The sequence below is a fragment of the Falco cherrug genome, chromosome 3 (assembly GCF_023634085.1).
Source record: "Falco cherrug isolate bFalChe1 chromosome 3, bFalChe1.pri, whole genome shotgun sequence".
In the NCBI taxonomy this organism is placed as follows: Eukaryota; Metazoa; Chordata; class Aves; order Falconiformes; family Falconidae; genus Falco; species Falco cherrug.
The window spans coordinates 20280402-20305499 of record NC_073699.1 but is presented as its reverse complement, the minus strand read 5'-3'; the positions used below and the strand labels follow the sequence as shown (position 1 = coordinate 20305499).

Here is a 25098-nt window from a genome sequence, read left to right as displayed (position 1 = left end):
TCTTCTTCCCAAAGACACAACAAGTTCTCTATGAACAACGCCCTTTTTCTGAACTAAGACTGGCATTCATCACGCTGGGTAAAGGATGGATCACCTGTTTAACCAGAAAAGTGAATCAGATCACTTACTGACAGGGCGCCACTCGTGGGAGCTCGGTGACCAGAATCACTCACTGCTCTTACTGGGTGGAATTCAAGTTTTGCAGCTTTTAGAGTGAGATACTTCACAATGTACTGTCTCCATGAGATGTAAATATTCCCTACAGATGTATCTATTTTTTAATAATAGTATTAAAAAAATTAATTAAAAAATACCAGATCACACAACACACGAGTATGGGTGGTATTAAAACTATAATATCTATTCCTAGCTGTTTCAAATACAGTAATTTTTATAATCTTTCCCATCAAAAACATCCTACATAGAAGGATTGACTGAGATGCACTGGTACTTCCACATTAGAAGAATTCTTTTGTAAGGAAGAGAGACATTCTTGATGGCACTTCTTCTTCTTCATTTAATGTTATTATCTCCTTCGAAAATCTTTAGGTCTGGAAAAAGAAAAGAAAAGGTGCTTAAGAAATGTATAGCAACAGTGGCTTTGCTTTAAGGATGCGATAACAGCCATGTTTATTTTTATTTCCTTATTCTGGTGCTTGGAGGTTTTGTGCTGAAAAAGGGTATTTTCTGGATTACATAAGACAGACAGAACAAATCAAAGTAGTTTACTAAGACCTCTAAGAATTTACAGACATCAGAACTAGCTGGTCAAGGTGTTTCTTAGAAGCCACTCCTAGTTTCCTAAAGCAAAACAAAACCCACCTTTAACTGAGTGCGGTCTCACAATGACTTTAAACACTATTATTTGTCTCCAGTTTAAAAAAATGAATAACCCATGCATAAGATGGCAAGTTTTAAGTTAACAGCACAGTCCACCACAACACTACTAGACTAAATAAAACTGATGATTTAAAGGAAAACCTATTTTGAGTCTTAAAGGTTCTGCAATCCCTTCTGCTTGGATACGAAATGTGGAAAACATCCTGACAACAGACTGCTGTTTGTAATCCTCTGCAATTTCCTATTCAAGCATATGTCACTCTGCCTGCCACACATCCACTGGCTGTAGAAATGACATTCTCCCTGAACCTACAAGGTCCAGACTAGGTTGTGGATTTTAGAAGAATGCTCAGTTTGAAGGCCAGCTGCAAGTCTACAACGCTAACAGGTCCCAAACGGAACCCTAACATTAAACCCAGTTAAATCTACAACGGTGGTAAACTTTACCATTAACTTTGTTCATCACTGCAAATGAAAAGCAGATAGCAATGGAAGCAGGATGCTTGCTTTGGAGACAGAGAGTTCAGATGGCTGCAGAGATGCCATACAGAAATCTAATACTTAATTAGCCATTAAAAGAATCTGTTGCAGATCTAGTGTTTTTCAACCGATAGCACTGCAAAGTGAAGTCGTTCATGCAATTCTTGCACGAGCCCGTAGGTTCTTACGTGAAAGCAACTCTGGAATTCAGTCTGTGCCATTCCAAGTGTATCGTATTAAATCTGATTATTATATGAATTTTAAAGAACAACTCTAAAGAGCTAGTGTTCATACTGTAATGACTCCTAAAGCTTCTTTTTTTCCCATTTAAATGGAGTACTCTCTAGTAACATTTAGACTTGTGTCTTTTGTGCGTGAAAGAACTGCTGTAAGCACCATATACATCGTTTACATACTTGCTTAGAGTTGGACTTGAACGCAGTCAACATTTGATGGCTACTATACACTGGACAGTCAAGACCCATTTCCTAGAATCCTGGATTGCAGTATTCAGACACATTCCACATCTTGTTACTCAGATCTCACCCCTGCATAACCAGGTTATATATTTCTTTATATCACAGTTTGTACTGTATCAAGAGAGCAGGATTTTGAAAAAATCTCAGCAGTGACTTAGACACCACCTAGACAGGTGGACCAGTGCTGAAAGATTTTAGAGACACAGCATGGTAAAGATGGCATTGTCTTGCAGCTTATAGTTGTTACTCTCCTTCTTTACAGGCCAATTCAACCTCTTGTACCCCGCTTAAAGGATTTTGCATTTTTCTTCAAATAGCACATTTAAAACTTCAGTCTAGGGTTATGTTGGAGTGCTGCAGAGCCAGGGGTCTCATGGTACTTTGTTCTCGGGTGAAAACCCAATTATTATTTTTTCCTTGCTTGTAATCTGCATTTCAACCTTAATGCTCATTGTCTTAAAAGTTATATGCATAAAACATTGGACTCTTTAGTTTGCAGTCTTACAAGGTTAATGAAGCTTAAAGACAGGATTTTCTATACTGAAACACTTGTGTGAACAAATACAAAAGTTTTTAAAGCCTTTTCTATTGCCACAGTAGGCTTTTATTGCCTACTAAGTACTTGGCTTTTGGAGGCCACAATCTCTGCTTTTAAAGAGTCCTTGGCACTAGGGAAACTAAACTTTGAAAAACACTGCCTTTAGCAACAGTGTTATAAATATTTTTTCAGACGAAGAACATGAATGCACAAAAACCTATTCTACTCAGAGAGAATTATGAGCTACTTGTGAACATCAATGGATAACTGCTCATTGATAAATGACATAAATCCACGCACAAGTGTTCTTCTTTGATGGCAGTGCTTTTGCCCCTTCTCAGCAAAGCACAGAGATTATGCATTTGGAACAAAGGAAATGATATCTCCTAGAAGAGACGGTTCAGAAATTCACCCAAAGGCAAGACTTCACATAGCTGCTTCTCTCTCTTTCTTCTTTTAATTTTTTTTTTTTCAAAGGTAACATTCTTTGGGAAAAAAAATTGCTGTATATTGACAGCAGGCTCCAAGACAAGGGGAATCAGGAGGCAGAATATGGGAACTAGCATCTCTGAAATCTGTGCCGAAAGGCGAAGTATTATGGGTTCACTGAAAATATGCAACATTAGTCTGTGCAGCAGATGTCTGCCACCAAAACAAGTAAAAAAATATTTGTCCCACTAACATTTTATACTGCACATAAAAAGCATTAAGACACAGTCCAGTGAATTCTAGGCAAAACACTCAGCAAATTAAATTAACATCCAATTACGCGATGCCTCTCAGTCCTTCTCTCTCTTAACAAATACTTTACCATTGAGTAAAAGAAACTGAAGAGCTGGTCCAAAGCTCTGATTAAAGATTTAAAATCTCTTAAATTCTCTCAACTTTTCTGCATACTCACATCTATTAGAAAAAGAATGCAGCTGATGTAAAATTCTGACAGTCCATGCTCACTGAAACTTATGAATAGGTGAACCTGCATGTACGTGCAGTTCACAGCATCAGTTTTTACCACGGAAAACAAAAGGTTCTCAGTGATCCCCACTGTAACTGGCAGCAATTTCTTCTTCCCAAAACTTTGCAGAATTAAGGTATTCCACATAAACATTGTCTTTCAATACAGATGACAGCCCTACACTCTTGAATGCTGAAGAAATCAAATGGACCAAGAGTTTTCCCATTTACAGGGAAACTAACTTTTTTCCTCTGTACCCCCCCTCAAGAACTAAGACTGAGTCAAACTAAACCCTAGAGCATGGGCTAAGATTTTCTCTAGAGGCACAGCAGCTCTGGTTCAGCCTGTTTTATAATTTAATTTCTCTTACTTCCTGTCACATTCTTCCAAGCTCAGGAACATCCCAACTAAGAAAGCCAGGCAAAAATATCAGGAGGCCTCCATGGATGAACAAGGAGCTCCTGGACAAACTCAAACACAAAAAGGAAGCAGCAAGGACAGGTAGCCTGGGAGGAATGAAGAGAAATTGAGCAGCCAGGGGTCAGGTTAGGAAAACTAAAGCCCTGACAGAATTAAATCTGGCCAGGGACATCAAGGGCAACAAGAGAAGCTTCTATAGGTATGCTGGTGATGAAAGGAAGGCTAGAGAAAATGACAGCCCTCTCCAGAAGGAAACGTGAAACCTGGGACATGGAGAAGGCTGTGATACTCAATGATTTTTTTTGCCTCAGTCTTCACCAGCAAGTGCTCCAGCCACACCACCCAAGTCGCAGAAGGCAAAGACAGGGACTGTGAGAATGAAGAACTGCCCTCTGGAGGAGAAGATGAGATTCGAGACCACCTAAGGACCTGAAGGTGCACAAGTCCACGGGACCTAGTGAGATGCATCTGCGGGTCCTGAGGGAACCGGCAGATGAAGTCACTAAGCCACTATCCACCTTATTTGAGAAACATAACCCCCATTTTTAAAAAGGGAACAAAGACGACCTGGGAAACTACAGGCCAGTCAGTCTCACCTTGATGCCCAGCAAGATCACGGAGCAGATCCTCCAGCAAATGACACTCAGGCACATGGGAAATAAGGAGGTGATCGGTGACAGCCAACATGGCTTCACCAAGGGCAAATCATGCCTGACAAATTTTGGTGGCCTTCTACAACGGTTACAGCATTGGTGGATAAGGAAAGAGCAACTGATGTCATCTACCTGGGACTTGTGCAAAGCATTCAACACCGTCCCACGCAACATCCTTGTCTCTAAACTGGAGAGACATGGATTTAAACAGATGAACCACTTGGTAGATAAGGAATTGGCTGGATGGTTGCACTTAAAAGAGCTGCAGTCCACAGCTCCCATGTCCAAGTGGAGATCAGTGACAAGCGGTGTTCCTCAGGGACTGGTACTGGGACCAGCACTGTTTAACAGCTTTGTTGGCAAAATGGACACTGGAGTTGACTGCACCCTCAGCAAGTTTGCCAGCGATACCCAGCTGAGTGCTGCAGTCAACATGCTGGAGGAAAAGGATGGCATCCAGAGGGACCTTGACAAGCTTGAGACACAGGCCGGTGCAAACCTCATGAATTTCAACAGGGCCAAGTGCAAGGTCCTGCACACAGGTTGGGGCAATCCCAAAGACAAATACAGGCTGGAGAGAGAATGGGTTGAGAACAGCCATGAGGAGAAGGGCTTAGGGGTGTTGATGGATGAGAAGCTGGACATGACCCAGCAACGTGCGCTTGCAGCCCAGAAAGCCAACAGTATCCAGGGCTGCATCAAAAGAAGTGTGGCCAGCAGACTGAGGGGAGTGATTCTCCTCCTCTGTTCCACTCCTGTGAGCCTCACCTGCAGTACTGCATTCAGCTCCGGGGCCTCCAGCATAAAAAGGCCATGGACCTGTTGGAGCCAGTCCAGAGGAGGGCCACAAAGATGATGAGAGGGCTGCAGCACCTCTCCTGTGAAGACAGGCTGGGAGAGTTGGGGTTCTACAGCCTGGAAAAGAGAAGGCTCCAGGGAGACCTTATAGTAGCCTGCCAGTACTTAAAGGGACTTACAAGAAAGCTGGAGAGGGACTTTTTACAAGGGCCTGTAGTGACAGGACAAGGGGGAATGGCTGCAAGCTGAAAGGGAGTAGATTTAGATTAGATATTAGGAAGAAATTCTTTGCTATCAGAGTGGTGAGGCAACCAAACAAGTTGCCCAGAGCAGCTGTGGATGCCCCATCCCTGGCAGTGCTCAAGGCCAGGCTGGATGGGGCTTTGAGCAGCCTGGTCTAGTGGAAGGTGTCCCTGCCCATGGCAGGGGGGTTGGAGTCTTTGAGGTCTCTGCCAACCCAAATCATTCTACAATTCTATGATATACCTGAGCATACCTCTTTGTAACCCAATACTCTAAAACACTTTTCTACTCAGATGTATCAAATTTTTAAATAGCCTTGAATTTGCCTTTATTTTGAAAATAACTTCTATTCTTATCTCTTGATAAGTGAAACCTGTTACTGGTAATAATTTCAGCATTAATCCAGTCTACAATATAGGGAAAAAGTATGATATCAGGACTGAATGTGCATGCATTAAAAAAAAATAATTCTGAAACTAAGTCTCATAATGTAACAAAATAAGCTAAATGCCTCCTCAAAACATCAAAATCACAGCAAGTGATAAACCCACTTGAGACACTCAGCAAGTGATAAAAAAAAGACAGAACCACACAAGTTCATTTCTTTTTAGCCTGCACCACAACTCCCACATCAGAGAAGCTCCATCACTGACAGCAGCAATACTACTGTTGCACAGGCCATGTTATAAATCATATATTTAAAAATACTGCAGTCCTGTGACATTGCCAGTTCGTGATTCCGTGGAAAGCAGAAAATAACTTTGTATTTACTGTGGAAGCAAGTTACTCAGACTGTAAGAGAAAACAGAACCGAAGGGAGATTAACAAGACTAAACTGTTACGTTATTCATTTCAAGATGGAAGTGAGATAGTAAGTACATCTTCACTAAAAAATCCTTTAATATTAAATGTAATAATACCTCTTTAATATTATGTAATTAATTAATGTAATAATACATCTTTCTCTCAAAAAGATGTCAAGACTAGAAAACAAAAGTTCTCAGCTTCCAGATCTGCCTCTTTATAACTTACTCAATGTATCTACAGATTCTGAATAAAATATTACAAGGAAAATGGTGGGAAGCCAGTTCTGCCTGGCTCAGTGCTACAAACTATTTTCAGCATGCTAGTTAGCAAATACAGAGGGATCTCCAAGAAACGGATTTGTGAACTACTTGTGGCCTGTGAAGACTTTATGTGCAGCCTGCAGAACTACATGCTTAGCAGCGCAGAGAGAGGAACAGGAAAACTGGTTTGTAAAATTAAGGCAAGTTTGCTTCATATTCTAAAGATAAAGGCCCTGACCATCCTTATTACAAGGCTTTGTGAATTTGGATATTTTTTTTCATACCCGTTATGTGGATGTAATGAAAAACATGGGCTAACTGTTCACTATGTATAAAGGATAAAATGCCTGCTTGTGAACAAACCGTTAAAGGTTGGATATACAACTATCAGCAAAATATGCAAAATGCTGGTGGAATGAAAGATCAAATGGAACAGTTACTTAAACTCTCAGAAGTAACATGCTCTACAAAATCAAGAGCCATTTGTGAAATCTCATCAAAACACAAAGCTGACTTATTCTTTCTCAAAATTAGAGCCATTCAGATATATCAACAAACTTGAAAGATTAGCTGGAGGGGCTAATACAGACGTGCAAAATGCTTCGGGTACCAGTCACCTACAAATGTTTTTGGGCTCCTGGTGGACACAGAGTTGAACATGAGCTAGCAATGTGCTCTTGCTGAAAAGAGGGCAAACGGTATCCTGGGCAGCAGTATCCAAATATTGCCAACACGTCAAGTGAGGTGATCCTTCCCCTCTGCTCAGCACTGGGGAGGGCACACCTGGAGTGCTGTGTCCAGTTCTGGGCTCCCCAGTACAAGAGAGACATGGGCATACTGGAAAGTCCAATGCAAGGCCACAAAGATGATTATGGGACTGCAGCACCTCATGTATGTGGACAGGCTGAAAGAGCTGGGACTGTTCAGCCTGGAGAAGAGAAGGCTCAGGGGCGATCTCATCAAACTCTAAAAATAGACGACGGGAGGGTGCAAGGAGGACAAAGCCAGGCTCTTTTCAGTGGAGCCCAGTGACACAACCAGAGGCAACGGGCACAAACTGAAACACAGAACACACTGTCTGAACATCAGGAAACACTTTACTATGAGGGTGACTGAGCACTGGAGCAGGTTGCCCAGAAAGTTTGTAGCGTCTCCGTCTTTGGAGATACTTAAAAGCTGTCTGTACATGGACCTAGGCAACTGGCTCTAACTGGCCCTGCTTGAGCTGAGGGGTTGGACCAGATGACCTCCAGAGGTCCTTTCCAACCAATTTGTCTGCTGTAATACAATGGTGCAGTCAGAACTGCTTCTCAGACAAAACTCTAATTGTGAAATCTCCAGAGACACTGAAGACAGAATTCACAATGGCAAGCTTTACCCTAAGGAGATTGGTCTCTCCAAGTCATCTCTAAAGTCAGTGAAGAAAGGCAGAGCTTTCCCGAAGTACTTTAAGTAAAGATTAATTTTCTTTATTCCAAATGGAGCTTAATCTACCTGTGATAAATTAATACGGAGGTTTGGTGATCATACACGTTAGAGGAGTAACTTAAGCAGCTTCAGCCCCCTAACAACCCCTACCAACTCCAATGTACATCACTTTGTGCAGCTGCATAAAACAAGACAATCTTTAACCTAGGTCAGTTCCCTGAATCTTGTTATTCTGTTGCTACACAAGCAGAATGGAAAGTCAGGAAAAGTGATGGATGGTACTTAAAAACCTGCCTTTTTGCCAGAAGAGATGCTCATGAAGCTATGACCTCAGCTTCTGAGTATCTCAGATGGCAAACAGAAACTAACAGTACAAAAAGACCTACTTGCATAGTTGCATCTATGATAGGAGTCCCCCCTCCCCATAATATTCAATACTCTTTTTCAGTATGATGTAAAATGTGCTCTTCCTAGGCTATTTTTCCTGTCAAAGTGGACAGAACAGAGACCCTTTCCAAACGTTAAATGTGTCCAATTTTCAAATCCTGGAGTGAATATTTATTTCCATCAACCCTGAACAGACACTGCACACTTCCATCTTTATTAAATCCTTGTCAGCACATTCCAACAAAGATGTTTCCCTTTGCCCAGCAATGTTTTGTTGGAGGTAAAAAAGCCTCAGAAAATATAAAATAAAATAAGGGTGGTGGGGGTGTATTACTCTGTGAACCAAATCTAAGTAACCACCAGCCTGCAAGATACTGAAATCAGTATCTTGATTTCAAACTTCAGCCACCTGAAGTTGGTGGCCAACTTCACCACCCTACATCTAGGCAAGCCAGAGAATGCCTTGGAATACATCTTTATAGCAGACATGAAAAATAGCACTATTTACCTCAAAGAAATAACAAAGTTTAGAGCTTTGAGTAATACATTAAATGTCTACTTTATATTTAAAGAAGCTATTTTACTACCTTTTACAGCATTTTGATTTTCAGACAATCCTTCAAAAAATATTTTCTCTTCATTTTTAATAACTCAGAATACTTCTTCAAAACTATGTATTTCAACCCAAATTATTGTTTCTTAGAACTTCTAAAGGCATTGGGATTAGCTATAAAAATTTAATTTATAATAGACACTGCTCTCGCTTCTTCTTCTAGAAGTTACACACCTGCCTAGTTTTCTCAGCCACATGCTGTTGATAAAATAGCATTTGATATAACATGACCTTATCTTCTTTCAAGCTCAAAACAACTGGATAGTCATCTCTCCACAAACAATCTCTACTCAGAACAGTTTTGTTTTTACGTTGCACTGCACGTAAAATGCACTTTTACGAGGCATTTCAAAAGAAGTTATACAAAGTCAAATAGCATGGAGTTACTGCAGTCATTTGTGTGCTTGCGAGCATGTATTCACGACTGCCAACTAATGGTTTCAAAGCTGCCTCTCCTAAGGAGTAAGACTGCCAGTGCTGCAGAAGTGACCTGTCAATACCTGCTCTTGACTCAGCAATGCACACCTGGTTTAGAAGCTTTGAAGATCTCAAACTGCATTTTTCTCTTCACCTGCAGGCAATTATCTCAGCATTGGAGAACGTGACCCAGAGATCCCTGTACATTCTGCAATCTCACCAGCAATAACAATGAGTGTTTCAGAAAGGATTTAACCTTGCATCAGCACTGTAGAAGGTCAGTGCCTTAAGGCTAACTAATGCTGCACACTAATAAACTGACAAAGAGATGAAAGCAGTGGTACAAGAGCAAAAGTTGAAAAAGATTGGCTTAGAATTCTGTTAAGATTTCACTACGAGTGAGAAAAAACATTCCAGATACATCCTGTAGGAAAGGTACATCCATCTCTTCCATTCACAGTCTGTGCAACGCTATTACTTGAAAAATTTCATGTTTGGTAGGATACCCATTTGCATGGGTTATCCACCGAAAAAAAAAATAAAATAGTATCAGTCTTAAGTCACAGTTATCAAAATGTTTTAAGTGTAACTCATGCCAGAGGATTTCAGGTCTGTGGCTGCTATGATAGACTTTTTTTCCACTGGCTTTTTCCCCCACCCCATTTCCTGCAGAACAGTAGAGAGTTCCCCAAACAGCTGAATGAGTCTTCAGGATGACCGTGTAGTTTTACAGCAGCTCTATGTGATTTTCCTACACAGATTTCAAGAATTCTACGTAACGATAGGGATAAAATCTCTCCAAACTTGGCTGAAAAACTAAATGCACAAAGAAATGTAGTTTAATTCATGTTAAAGTACTCCTAAACTACTCCCAAATTTGTTTCAGTAGTTAACCAATGATATCCACTGGTTCATACATGTGTCTTTTAGTAGAGTTTATAACCATACAGTTTGTAATAGATGACAGCCAGGAGAAGACCAATTAGTGAAAAGATTTTGTGGACTGATTACACCACTTAGAATCTAGCCCTCAGCTACTCTTCGATCCAATTACTCTGAGCTAGCGGGCACACTAGATCTGTATTACTGTAACGCTCTTTTTCATATTTATGGAAATCACAATCACAGGAATGTGGAATTATTGCTAACTGACGACAGCCGGCTGGTTACACACGATAATTCTATGGCTCATCTTTCATGTCCACTTATTAGTGACAATACGTGTTTTTTAACTTTTTCTTAAGAAAAAAGGTTCCAAATAATTTGGTTTTCTATAAAACCCTTGCACAGTACACATAGCATGAATTCTGAGGTCTATCTGGCATACTTTTTAAGGTTAATTTATGAATACAACTACAAATTTTTTAGTATCTTAAGATTCATTTTTGTAGGCAAACTTAAAAAGACATCCACATAGAGCAAAACCTCACTGTAAACTCAGAAACAAGAGCAATATATATATATATTTCAGGTACACTTCGCAAGTTGTGCCAAAGTCAATAGCTGTTAGGTAAAGGGGATTTCTGAACACATTTCATCTGTTTCACTAATCACACTAGTAAATCAAAACCCAAGGATTAGACATGGCTATCAATCTCTGTAAAACCAAATTATGTTGTTACACTCAAATATCAACAGAGTTGGGGAGCTGGAGGTGGGGGGGGAGTTGAATTGTTCTTCTATTCAAGATGTACCTATTATCCCAGGGTAGCTCAGTGTTTCTGGTAAAATAATCAGTGAAACAGCTAGTGATATTTAAACTATCATTAAATTTCCAATAACCACCTTGGCCTATTCTAAACCATGAACTTCTTCCTCTGCTTGGGGGCAAAAGAACCTTTTCCGTGTTGGTGGAGTTCTCATGCAGAGTATCATCTCAGCTAAAAAGTATTTCTACAAGTATAGCTTATTTCACTTGGAGAATAAACCACAGTAACAGAAGCTGCATTTAGTAACAAAACGGAGTAAATGGTGGCTTTACTGATACTGTGATGCCAGTAGCTTTATAGTGACTAACCCTGTTCTCTGCACACACAAAGCTTAAGATAAATATTTTGTGGTCTTCGACTGCACCTTGTGGGTTTTTTTTCCTACATAAAACTAGCACTTGCTTTAGTTTTTTAAAAGTGTCCATAGATCAAGTTACCTAACCCAATGCTAATATGCATTTAGGTACTCTTAGTGAAATTAAGAATGGCTTATTACAAATTAAAATAAACTGGTTACAACACTGGTTTCCCTAAAAACAAATTAAGCAGAACTGAACCAAGCTGTATAAAAATTACTGTCAATCCCAGATTTTGACCTGGATTATATGAATTCTGTCTGGAAAGTGATTTAAGTTAAATCAGTGCAATGTACACGTAAACTTCATCTCAGTAAGATGATGGTTTTTGCAAATTTTTAAGTGATATATTCTGCTAAAAACCATAGGATTGCATGAAGAACAGCACTGTACACTTGGCTTTGTCCAAAGAATTACGTTATTCTTAAAATAAATACAGAAGTGGGTAAAGGAATGGTGAAATGCTTTCCAGACTTACTGTCAGCACCAAAAGTGAAAAAAGCAAAAGGGCGATTAAAAAATAATCTAATTCTAATTTCATCTGGCTAAGTAGTTAAACAGTATCATATACAACCATTCTTCTATTGCTTGTCAAATTCCCATTAATTTAATTTCTCACATATGAGATCAACAGATTTTAGAGGAAGGAGAAAGTATCTTTGGAACTTTCTTCTTGAGAGCCTCTTCAGAGAGCTGAAGTAAAAGTGTCTAGTTACCCATTTATTAAATCTCTTACCTTCAACTCTAGTTTTAGATACAACGTAAGCCGCCTCCAGGTAAAGGGTACGAGAATCAGTAGCACTGGTGTGTTTCATGCATGCTAGAGAAAAGCCAGTAATTCATTTTAACAGGCTAAACAACCTAAACATGAATTTGTCAGGTTTTTAAGATGATTAAGCTACTGACCCTTCTCACTCAGTGTCCAGTTGCTGCCTGCAGTTAAAAGCTAATGTAGAGGAGAGCAATTGTCTTCTGAAGTATGTGTGGCTTTTTGTCCACAGGAATTTAGATCTAGCTCTGGTAGCCTGAAATGTGAGACTAAGTTACCTTCAAGTCCTTTTAAGTGAAATGCTACAGAAAATTCGAAGACATTTTTATGTCCTTATTATAAGAAAAAAATGTTACCAGTGATAGTTCCCAGATTTTAATGGGGGTTAATGATCTCCAGTTAGTTACTGGAATTCCTACTGAGAACCAAAAAAAGCCACAGAAAATGAACTTCCAGAGGGATTCCTCGAAGGGTACATTGGAACAGAACTGGGCTGTATTGGCAGGATAGCTTCTTCCTGGTTTATGCAGTTTGTTTTTAGGAAAAAGTAAGACCAGCTCCAGCCTTTCACAGAAGTTTGTATTGGCCACCTCTTCTCTCAACACTGATGCGTGCCAGCCCTGCTTTGTGAAAAAGATGAGCACTGAAGTTGGAGGGGCAGTACTTATTCCTATTACAGAAACATGCCATAGCCCAAGATAAGAACCAAACACTACCATGTGAGGCATGACAAGAACACAATTCAAAACCCAAAAAGCTGCAGACACGCTGTTCAACAAAGCAAGAACTAAGAAGAAGGCTGGAGGAATATGTTTATTTCACTGCAGAATTTTTAAAGGCTCCTGAATAAACTCAAGATGGTCCTTACAAAAATAGCTCAAGACCTCACCATCTTTGGAAGAGATGTTTATGGTTTTCTTTCTGAGTTTCTCTATACAGCTGGAGTAACCACTCTCACAATTTTTCATTTGTTATACCATGTAATTCACTGTCGAAGAAAAAGCATTTTATAAACTAGGTATTAAACTGTAAGTTATAATCTGTAACACGGCACATTACTGGAAATACTCCAAATATCATTTTTGTCTCTAATATAATGTGAGGTGTCTTTTGGTGTTGTCTCTGTGTAACGTTACCTGAAGAAAAATTAACAGGCAAAAAATTTCATTACAAAACCTGCCAGCAACTTGCATTTATAAAAATGTTGTGTATAACCACATATCCAGGTATCTCTGGCTTCTTCAGCTCTGTTACTACTAGATCCCAGAAATTATTTGGGAACTTACCCTAGAAATTGCAGAATTGTGCAAGACAACTACTGTTGCAGTTATGTTGTAAGACAATGAACAGTAAGGGCAACTGTGGCCCAGAGGATCTCTTAGTCCAAAAGATCTTCCTTCTCTTTACCAATGCCTACAAATTTGTTTGCTTAGGAACACCAGCAGTAGGCTTCAGGCTACCTGAGATTGGCAAGGCTGGCTCTAAGGGAGGAACTGGAAGTGGAAGTTATCATTAGCACAAGATATAAAGACAATTATCAGAGCCACCTGCAGGTGTCCAACATGCTTGTGTTTCATCACCTACAAACTTTCCTTTCCAAGAACACTGTGATTCTCTGCTTTTAAAGCCACGGAGCTTTGCTGATGAACTACCAAGAATCTGTGTGCCATGCCACAGGGCTGACACGCAGTGTCAATAGCGGGACCCTGCCCAGCCCACGCTGCTCAGTTGGAACAAAATCATGGCTTCAGACCAGGTTCTGCAACCCCCTGCCTCAAAGCAGGATGTACAGATGGAGGCCAGAAGTCAGGCAAGTTACTCAGAAAAATAAACATTAAAAAGGTGGTTGGTTTTCTTAAACCAAATTTCAGGGTTTACAATACATCAAGTATTAAAAATGTCAAAAGTGTTCAAGGTCTTTTTTTCCCCCCTGAAAGACAAGTGAGAGGCTGTCTGGCCCAAGGAGAGTTCCTATTAAGGCTGGCAGTGGAACAGGCACTCAGTATGCACACCAGCACCAGCCCCAGTGCACTCCTGGAAATCAGACAGCTCTGCTTTCTTAAGGGAAACTCTCAGGAATGCATCCATCTAACTGGAACAACACAGAGCTGCTGTTCCATATATTTGGTAGCATTCTTATTTGAATACTTCTTCAAAAACAATTTCCTGCCTTTAAAACTGTCTAAAAACATATATATATAAATATATATATACCCAGACAGTTAAACAACTTTAAAATGGTATATAACAGGAAAATTTACACATGAATCTGACCTATCCTTGCTTTTATGGAACAGAACTGTTTGCTTAGTTATATGTGACTGATGAATTCTGTGATGATTTCTGTTTAAAACTCATTTAAAAGACATATAATCTGAAACTTCAAACACACTGGAAATAATGGTTTCATTCATGGTAAAAAGCTACAAAATCAAACTCTGTCAACAGAACTAGTTTTTGATCTTTCTCCCCTCCAATTGTGCCTGGAAAAGACATAATTTAACTTTCCTGTATCTACATGGTTTTCTACCACACTTATTTATACAGACCTCTCCATCAAGGATTTAAGAGAGAAGGTCTGCACAATTTGGGAAATCAATTGGATAAAGAGAAAGAATGCTCAAAGAAATTCTCTCACTGGAATTATTCTGACATTTAATTCCCTGCTTTCATGGAGCAGGATCCCACTTGATGTCCCATTATGAAGTCTGCTGTGATGGCAGGAGGGGTGATAGGAAAGTTCTCCACTCACCACAAAAACAAATGATTTGCTAGGTTTCCACATCAGATCTGTGCTTTCCTTAAAAAACATTTCACTGTTTTAGCATACCACTTGGATATCGTATATTTGTCTATGGTGCATCAGTCTCCAACTACCAGCAAAACACCCTTTAAAAAAACATCTATAGAAAGACATTTCGATACAAAATATAGGTAAACAGTCCAGTGAGATCATTAGCAGCATTAAGCATGTTCTCTTCACTTTCAAATGAAAACTATTTACATTATTACTTCAGATTAAAGATAAAAATGCTATTTTCCTCCTAATATTAGTAACTTCTATAAATTCAGTAATTTATATTCATTCCCTATTATCTGTCTTATGGCTATTTTATATCCAGTGAGGTACTTTTCTTGGGTGTAAGTATTAATGTATAACCCTGAAGATTAATTTTCTTGTCATAATTGTGTTTACCTGCATTTTATAGTCTTACATATCTTTGATCAAGCTATGTTTTCCATTTGATCTTTTCCATTAAAGGCTACAGCTGTTTTTAAAGGGCTTATATAGATTTTTATTTTATTTTATTTTAATCTTTTTTTGAAAGATGTGCCACAAAGCGTATCTTCCTCTGACTTTTTTAAAATCACTCTCACAGGAATTTAATTCCCATTTGAACCTCTACCCTTGTTGAACAGAGTGGTCACCAGGCTCAGAACTTCATGGAAGATAAATTATAATTAAAAACAGAAGTTACATAAAGTGGGAAGACTTCTTAAAATCACGTGAAGGAAAATAAATTGAGTTTATAGTTTTTCTGCATCCTACATCTTCTGGTTTATTGTAGGGACTACTCTTACTGCTCAGAAGCTATCCATGGGTTCTGCAGAAGCTCATAGACCAAAGTACACAACAATAAATACACAGGCCTTTTCTATCCCAAATGCAGAATGCAGGATACAGAGGACAAAAAAAGGCTACTTATTTTAGCACTGCGTTCTCCCACCCAGACTTCTAAGACCCTAGTGCAGAGTAACAAACAATAGCCCAAGGAAAAGCCAAACAGGACTAACACTACTATAAACTTATGCATTAGAGTTTTTAAACATGTTTTATTAAAATATTAATCTATTTTACTATCTATGTTTGTTTACTTTCAACATATACGAAGAACCATGGTACAATTTGCATTGGAAGACACCACACTCCAAGTCAGACTGACTGCAGCATTACATCAGGTTGCTCAGGAACTCATGGAGTCAAGTTCTGAGCATCTCCAAGGCTGGAGATTTCACAACCTGTCCGAGCAGCCTGTCAGCTGGAAAAGAATAACATGATGAGGAACCGAAACGGAAAGTCAGTTTTTGCATTCTGAGATATGCATGTGTTCCTGCAATATTTGGATTTCCAAAAAACCAACTCATGCTCCTTTACATTTCCTCTTCTGAAACCATTTTGATGTCAGGTAGTTGGTTTTTTTCAGTACATCTCAAATCATAAAGAATATTAGACTTATACAATGATATTTTAAACTAACTTCTCTTGGTTTGCTGAACAAAGCTGCCAGTATTTTGTCCCCTTTTTTGACTCATTTTTTAAAGAATGTTTTGCTATACACCTCTAAAAAGCTGACATCATTAAAGAATATAGAAATACTTAGAAGTTTTGTTGCTTCTACAGCCTTTCAAAGGAATAATGCAAACTACTTTTTCCATGGGCTCACACATACTGAAAAAGTTCAGAACACAGAGTCCATTACAGCTGGATATTCATACAGCCTTTCTTCTAGTGCCTTTGGTGCAAAGCTGTCTATTCTCAGACACTCCAGCTGGCACTTTAATCAGAACAGTGACTGCTACAACTCACTGTTGCAAGTCCTCTTTCTTTTACAGACTTCTGTATTTTACTTATCACGTCGGAAAGTTAGTTTACTAAATTTGCTCAATCTTGTATCTTCTATTTTGCAACTAAGCTTTTCCCCCCATAGCACTCAGTGCTAGAAAACGACAATAATAAATTTATTCCCTCAGTCAGGAAAAGCATTATTATTTTTCCCATTACTTCAAATTGGAAACTCTTCCCAACATTAAAACTGCCAGAGAAGTGTGCTGAAGGTTAAATTAAAACTTTCTATCTGACACTAATAACTGACATTCACAATAGTCTGGTTACAGGCCAGGACAAGAAACTGAAATTACAACAGCAACTACTGCAATAAGCCCTGCAGCTAGCGGAGAGATGGAAGATAACCACCTTCCATCTGTCTGCTAGGACTTACCAGATCCTGAGAGCAGAAAAGAAGGTAGGGCTGAAGCCCCACACAACAAAGGTATGGTAGCAGTGTCAGGTATATTTTCCTGCCTTTAAAAGTGTCTCTAGCTAGAGTAGCTGACTGAAGGGGAAACTTCTGGCCCAGTCTACCCACTCATAGCATTAAAGTTCTATCAAACTTCCCTTTTTTTTCCTTACCCCACCCAGAGCCCGCTAATTACAGTCCTCTCTAGCATTCTGTCACACCTGTTTCAGACCCTCTATTCCAATCCCCTGGTGGTTCGCACCAGAATACCCGCTTGAGTTACCCACCCCTCCCATAGGAGAAGCACTATGATCCTCACAATTGAAAGTCTCGAAATCTGCTGCAGTTGCAGGGCCTCTATGGCAGCAGCACTCCCCAGCCTCTGTAACTGGAATGGAATAAAAAGGCTACATACTGATAGCACCTACCAAAAATTGATCTGGATGAGACTGCAAAGGAGAGAAATACAGAGGGAATGGGTATTTTCTCTGAATTCCTCTCAAGGGAATGGTTCCAAGAAATGAAGGAAGGGAAATTCTAGCTTCAAATTTACCTTCAAAACACTGTTCCTCCCTGCAGATTTTCCCCAAGGATCAACACACTCAAGTAGTCTCCTCAATGCTAACATGAAGCTATTAGGAAACTTAGTTTAACAGCAATGACTAAATTAGATGACATCAAGTTTACTTGTTCTGTGCCCATACACCTACATGCCAAGTAAGGTGGCTGAGCGCTGAGGAGATGAGCTCTGGCAGCATAATACCATATCCTTTGATAAAAGGGACACTCTTGATTTAGTTATCTAAAGCTAAGTACCAGTTTCCAATTCAGTGCTAAATTATCATGTAAGAAACTCTATTAGTATTAGTACTAAAGGCAGTTATACAAGAGTATAATATACCATATGGCATGAGAGACTTATCAGCTTTACTCTAATGTACTGTAGAATTCTGGTCTTTGGTGCAGAGTCTGAATTTCTTCAGGGCTAATCCAATGAAATCTCTGGAAGACTCCAGAGCATACTCTACTCTACCTGCTTAATTCCTGCAGCTGTTTTCCTGTGGCACTTAAAAGAAGCCCAGCATTAGGAATTCAATAGATTTTAAATATTACCATAAGACAAGCTGTTTAGCAACTGCTCGTTTATTTACTATACACATATAAGATCTGCCCTTCTAGGTCACATCAAAGTTTCATCATCTCAGTGGCAGATGGAGAGAGAAAAAGTTAAAGAAACAAGATAAATATAGAGCATTGTTTAAAACTTCCAGAGCCACGAGTCACAACCGGAGAACCATATTTAATAGCCAATGGTGACCACACACTTCCCTTTTCTGAATCCACTTAAAACTCTTACTCAGAATCTACACATTAACTGCAATACAGGGATAACATCCAAAAAGACAAAAGCAAAATAGGGTGCATCTTTAGTAGTTATGCGATACAGTCAACCCTCATGACATCACATGCTTTACCAAGTTCAATTACTAAAAGCAGAGGAAAAATATTCCACATATAAAGTCTCATTGTGCAAAATCAGTGCGACTCTGTATGACTACTATGTGTGTGGATGTGCAAGCACAAATACACATAATACATAAATACAGAGTTCTATGCAGGCAAAAAGCTGCAGTTAAGACTAGATAAATGTCACAGGCTAACTTTCTCCTGTTATTACTAGGATTTGCAAGCAAAAGCCCACAACATTAAGAAGTTTCACTAAAAAAATTATTTGGTTTCTGTTAAACACATGACAGAACAATGGAACATTACTCAGTTTTCCCTTCGAAGGAATATAAATCCTATAAATATATGTGAAATGGATACAGACGTTTGTTCTATTCCTGGGATTTCTTAATTGTATTGGTCTGGCTTAAGCAGTGAGAGCTGCTGGTCCATAAAAGGAATTATGAACGCACTCTGCTTTTGAATTGCAAGAAAGTCCTACTCAAGTGTTGCTCATTTACATTATCTTATTACCAGTTTTCTTCTGGAAAAGATACATCTCTTGTCCACATCTCTCTGCTGCCTATGAAGGGTAAATGCCCTTATCTGCCTATGCCTTTTAATGAAGCAAAAATACATGCTGAAATTCAAAATGTTTAATTTCCTTTAAGTAAAAATAAAAACCCTTTAACATTAATTTTAGCAAGCAAAAAGCATCAGGCCCCTTTTAAAGTACCAACAGTTTTGGCCATGCACTAAAAACATTTGCTATCTTTTTTTACTGACAGACCATTCAAGAATACTCTTCTTATGTGAGCTTCCCCTTCTCTTCATTAATTTAAATTCAACTTTGTTCCTCCAGATTAACTACTTTGCTACATAAAACGTCTCCTCTCTTTGTATTCAAAGGCTTCCTTTGTTTGAAGGAATATTACTGGTTTTGCTAGTGTACAATGATTTTTTCCTACTGTACAAGGCTTTTTACTATCTAGTTACTACCACCTACAAATCTAAACCATGTAGATGATGCACATCATTCTCTAATAGTCTTCTGCAATCAGCTGAACATGAAAATCTACCTTGAAGCTACTGAATGCTCCTGCAAAAACAGGAAGTATTCAGTTCTGGCACTTTGAAGTCCTACTGATTTGAACATGACTTAGTGAAACACAGGAGGAGCCGTCTGAACATCAGGAAACGCTTATTTTACTGTGAGGGTGACAGCACTGGAACGGGTTGCCCAGAAAGGTTGTGGAGTTTCCACCCTTGGAGATACTAACAAACAGTCTAGACAGGGTCCTGGGCAACCAGCTGTAGATGGCCTTGCTTGAGTAGTAGCGGTTGGACCAGATGACCTCCAGGGTCCCTTCCAACCTTGAGCATTCTGCAATCATTCAGCTACAAGACACCTGAGAGATCGTATCTTAAGGAGACTCATGAGAAATAAGCTGCTACTACCATGTCTGGTGACCTCTGTCCATGTACTGCCGACATCTAGTTCGGCAGAACTACTCAGTAGTATAACATTCCATTTGAGTCTCATACTAAGGCTATTTTTTAGGATTAGCGTAGGAGTAAGTACACAGGAACATTTTTTCTACAGGACAAAGAGAAACATAACCTTTTAAAAACTAATCAAAAATACAAATACCAGTAATCCAGCTGGAGTTAGGCCATCAAGTTGGTCTTAGTGTTAGCTTATTTATACCTTTACCCGTCTCCCTGCTTGTTACATTTCTTTTTAAATTTCATTAGAATAATCTGGAAAGGGGACATCTTTCAAAATAAATTTCTCTGTTGACTACTATAATGGAATCTTGAGCCTAAATATGACTCTCAAAATGAACACAAGAAAAATCATACTGGTACTAATAAAAAAATGCTGACTGTAACGCATTATTTTCACTAGCAGGTTGAATCAATGCTGCATGTGCTGGTATAAAGCAAACCACGAATACTCACTTGTGGCCACACAATTACTGTGGAACTGGTTGCGTGGAAAAGAAACTATTTATCAAAATAAAGATGTGGTATGTTCCCTGTCAAAGATCCATTCTCCAAGGTCTAACTTAGCAGAATTCTTTCCCTTTCTCTGGAGAAAATCTGAAGGGTTGCCTCCTGCAATGATTCATTCCCTCACAGAGCCACATGATGTTTCCTTTGGCTATGGCTTACAGTTACATATTGTACAGCACATACAACTCAAATAGGGTAATGAAGCATTTTGCTCACCTTTTACTCAACTCATTTTGATGAAGTAGAGTTGAAAACATGATTTTAAGTAAAGCTTTTCTCATTAAAATAAAAGCCAGAAATAAAAAATAAACCACCTTAGCAACCACTCCTAATATGAACATTCTTTGCTTTAATGACCTCCTGTCTCCAAAAAAAGATGACAAAGAGAAAGATAATCACATTTTTTTTCTTACTGATGATTTGAGAGCCTATACAGTATATAGTCAGTCAATGTGTCCTTTTAAAAAAAAAAATCTAAGATACTTACGGAATCCAAACCTTCGGAAACGCAGCAATTTCTTCTGGTGTATATTCATCTAACCTCCTGGGGACCACACGTGGCTGAGGAATCTCTTGTAGAAGATTGTTCTGTATATCTTCTGGAATAACCTGAGGCAGGTGAGAACAGTCTTAGCTACCTGATTGTTTAAAACCACACCATCACTCCCTACCAAATCCAGACCAATATTTCTCAGTACTACTGCATTCTTCATGCCAAGTATTTGACCTAAATACAGAACACAATCTCATGAATGTCTTATATCTCACAATTTTGTGAAATAATAAGGAAAAAAGCATCAACATTTCAACTACATTTAGACACATAAATAAAAAAGTGTGATTTTCCTTAATTTACCTTCTTATGACAAGAGGTGTTTTTTGTTATTGCTAAGACTCCCTCTTCACCTCCAAACCACACAGGAATGAGAATGTAACTGCACAACTACTCACATCATCTGGGAACAGGTGCAGCCTCTGCATCATAGTTCTTCTCTGAAGGTTTTTTGGAAGCATTCTATAAACAGTCAGTTTAACAATCTGAGGAAAGATAACATGGCAACCAATAATCAGACAGACTACAAATAACATGAAAAAGGTAAGCTGTGTGTCCCTCTGCCCATTTCACTAGTTACTGAACTCCTTTTTCAGTCAACTTCTTCCGTGCTGAAGAACCCTGGCACCACATTCAGAAGGTGCTCTAGACTTATGTTTTCAAAAAAGAAATACTTACTCCCCATGATATAAACACTTACTCTAATGGCCATATAGAAAGTTTCAGCTTATAAAGTTAGGAGCTATATTTAGCGTTGTGGATGATTGCATATGATCACTAAATTTAAAAAAAAAAAAAAAAAAAAGGAAAAAAAAAAGAGAGAAGCTTGTGGTAACTCCACATTGTATTGCACACATATACACACATTATTGAGAGAAAAAAAAAGGCTCTAAGAAATTTACCGAGTGTTCCCAGCAACTAGTTTAACACTGTAATTTGCCGTGGTTTAGATTTCTTTATAATTAATGTATTGTACATTAAGCAAAGATGACATACCAATACATTGCATTATGAACATACTATATATATTTATTCCCTTGCTATTAGTTCCAAACGAACAATCTCACTCCCGAGCATCAGGAACAAATAGAAATTGTATATCTACACTGGATGACGCTTATTGAAAAGTAACGAAATTCAACAGGATTTCTCTTGGACTCTAGTATAGATGTCTGTATTTTAAGCAAAACACATTGTTACAGACTTCACACAGAAGGGCAACATTTGTAATGTAAAACAAGGCATTCAACTGTAGAAAACAAAAAGGGTTTCATAGAGGACTGCAAAGCATTTAGGGGTAGACCTACGTGCAACTTTGAAAATAAAAGAAAAACCACTCTGCCTGTGCTCCAAGCCACCCAGACACAAACTAGCTCCAAATCAGAAACTCAGCACAAGGTTAAACTGAAGCCAGTAAGCCACGCTGCAATGCAGGGCACTATGCACAAACAAATCTCCCAGGCATCCAGATAGTTTGAAAAGTGTATTGAGCAAACTTACTTCTTTTTATAAAATTAATTACAGGAATTAAATTGAAATTTTAGAGACAATCACTAATGCTGAGTTCCAAGCTAGAACCATGTAGTTAAGATAGAATAATTAATTGTTGCAAGTGAAATTAATAACAAGTGTAAGTTCTTAAACTTGCAGGCATTTCTACTTGGATCCCGAAGTCAGTAAACACTCAAGTGGCCCCAGTATTATTTTCATTTTGCCATGTAACAGACAGTTACACTGTCTTAGGATCCTCATAAATACATATACTATATGCCTTGAGAAACTCTGAAGGCATTTAGAGAAGCCTCCACACATGAAGATTTTCAGATGCTATGCAGCCAGTACCACACATCTGTGGACAATAAGATGATAGAAGAAATACATCAGGTCAGAGTAATCTATAGTGCTGATACTTATTTATTTTTATTAGAGAAGGTAACTATTAAAAAACAAAAATGAAGACCAACGCTTTTAGGGACAAAAACTCTTCATGCCTGTACAGCAAACTACAGTTTATTTAGGTCACTCTACCATGTCCTCAGACAAAGGCAAGATGAAGACAGAAAATGAAACTTCACTGATTTACTTCACTGAATACTGAAAATCAGGTGAGACACCATACCAACATAAGAAAATACATAGAAATTAACAGCGGCTCATGTGAACGGCCCTTTCATCATTAGCAATTTTCATCTCATACGCTTATTTTTCCTTCTACCTGCTATTCTTCCTTATAGCCAATGAAAGATCAAAATAGATGAAACATAAAACAGATTCTTCATAACATATTGCCTAACTGTGCATTTTTTTCTTTACCTACAAATTACTTGTAGCTTCAGACTGTGATAGAACCAGTGTTAATTCCTTAGATTAATAAACTGTACATACACATGTTCCAACATATGACCTATGACCTACAGATGCACAGAGCTAGTTATTTAATGTCACTCCAATAAAAAAAAAGACTTTAATATATTTTAATGAACATCGTTAAATATTTCACTTCTTTAATCAATGTTTGTGTCTGATTTTTCTTCTTCCTGCACAGCATGTGGCGTAGACATCTGTTGAAACAAACCAGTGACCTAGACAAACAGCTGGTCTATTCTGGTTGTAGATACTTCTGCCTGGTGAATGTGAGATGAATTTTTTAGCCACATTACAAAGAGAACAGTTCAGTTGTACTAATGTGCCTATTAAAAGTCACACTGGAAAAGAATGATTTATATGCTTAAGTTAAACAATGAAGAAATACTTTTAACGTTGTGTACAGTCACTGCAGAACTGACAACCTCAGGTCACAGCAGACTAACATAAAAGCAGGACTTGGAGAATTATAATGAATAAAGAATGATCGTGGATAATTATATATTCAACAACAGTTTCTATAAACAAGTATGCTAAGTGCAATAACCATAATGCTTTGGTACATCTGCATGTTATTACAGGGCCTTTAATGTCCAAGCCACTTGAAAATATTGCCAACTATATGTTACACCCATGTGGAGAACAATAATCTTGGGTTTGAGCATGCATGTTCCCTGCCCCAGCAACTCACGGTAGGGGCAAAGAGGGAACAAAGTCTTGGCTTCTGCAGCAGATCATAATTTCCTTGCTGGAACAGGTCAAAGGCAGATTTATACCTCCTACCCCTGAAGCTTTCACCTTGGTCAAGAAAAAAAAAAAAAAAAAAAAGAGAAAAAAAAAAAAAATAAAAGGAGTGTAAAGATGGTGATAAACTATTTTTTGGGACTTGTAAAAAGCCAAATACACGTGTTACTAAGGAAGCCAGAGCGTGAATTTTAAAGGTCCTACTATTCAGTACTTTTATTATTGCTTTACTGCAAGGCCATACAGGGAGCTAGGACAGAGAAGGTAGTACTGGAAAACCTCTAGCTTCCTTCATCGTAACTTCTGCCTCAAAGACTTTTCTATGAGCCAAAGCAAATCCAAACCCAGCTCCTGGAAAGACCAAGTTTACATCCAACTCCTTGCCCAAAATTCTGCCTACAGCCAGAACCTCACTCTAACCGTGTGATGACAAGTCAAAGATGTTAAGTACATCTTACTTACAAAGATGTTAAGTACAGGCTTAACTGAAGTTGTATAGACTGCCTCTGCAACTTGAGCAAGGTTGTGTAACAGAAAAGGCAGATCCAACCAGCCATATTTATAGGTTGTTAAGTAAGGGCTCTCCTGTTACCTGAACATGCTTAAGTTTTAGTAAAAATACACTAACACTAAGTAAGAAGGTGAGGAATTGCAAGAAAAAAGTCTGCTACTGAGCTCATTCAAAACCCAAACCCAGATTCAATGCTCCCTGAAAACACACATCAGAACATGATGTTTCTTTAACGAATTAACAACAAATTTTTTTTCTGTATGTTTGCAATACACTTCTAAGAAAAGACAATTC

General features: G+C 38.6%; 1 protein-coding gene across 1 annotated transcript in view; it reads right to left on the bottom strand.

The window, feature by feature from the left end:
- Nucleotides 1-334: 334 nt before the first annotated feature.
- MRPL13 (mitochondrial ribosomal protein L13) overlaps nt 335-25098 on the bottom strand; it is a 38513-nt gene continuing 13749 nt past the window's right edge. The window contains exons 5-7 of the mRNA XM_055705631.1: nt 21584-21670; nt 21120-21241; nt 335-551 (exon numbers count right to left, since the gene is read on the bottom strand). Of these exons, the coding sequence (XP_055561606.1) occupies nt 527-551; nt 21120-21241; nt 21584-21670 (234 nt within the window). The 3' untranslated portion in view covers nt 335-526. The remainder of the gene's footprint in view (nt 552-21119; nt 21242-21583; nt 21671-25098) is intronic.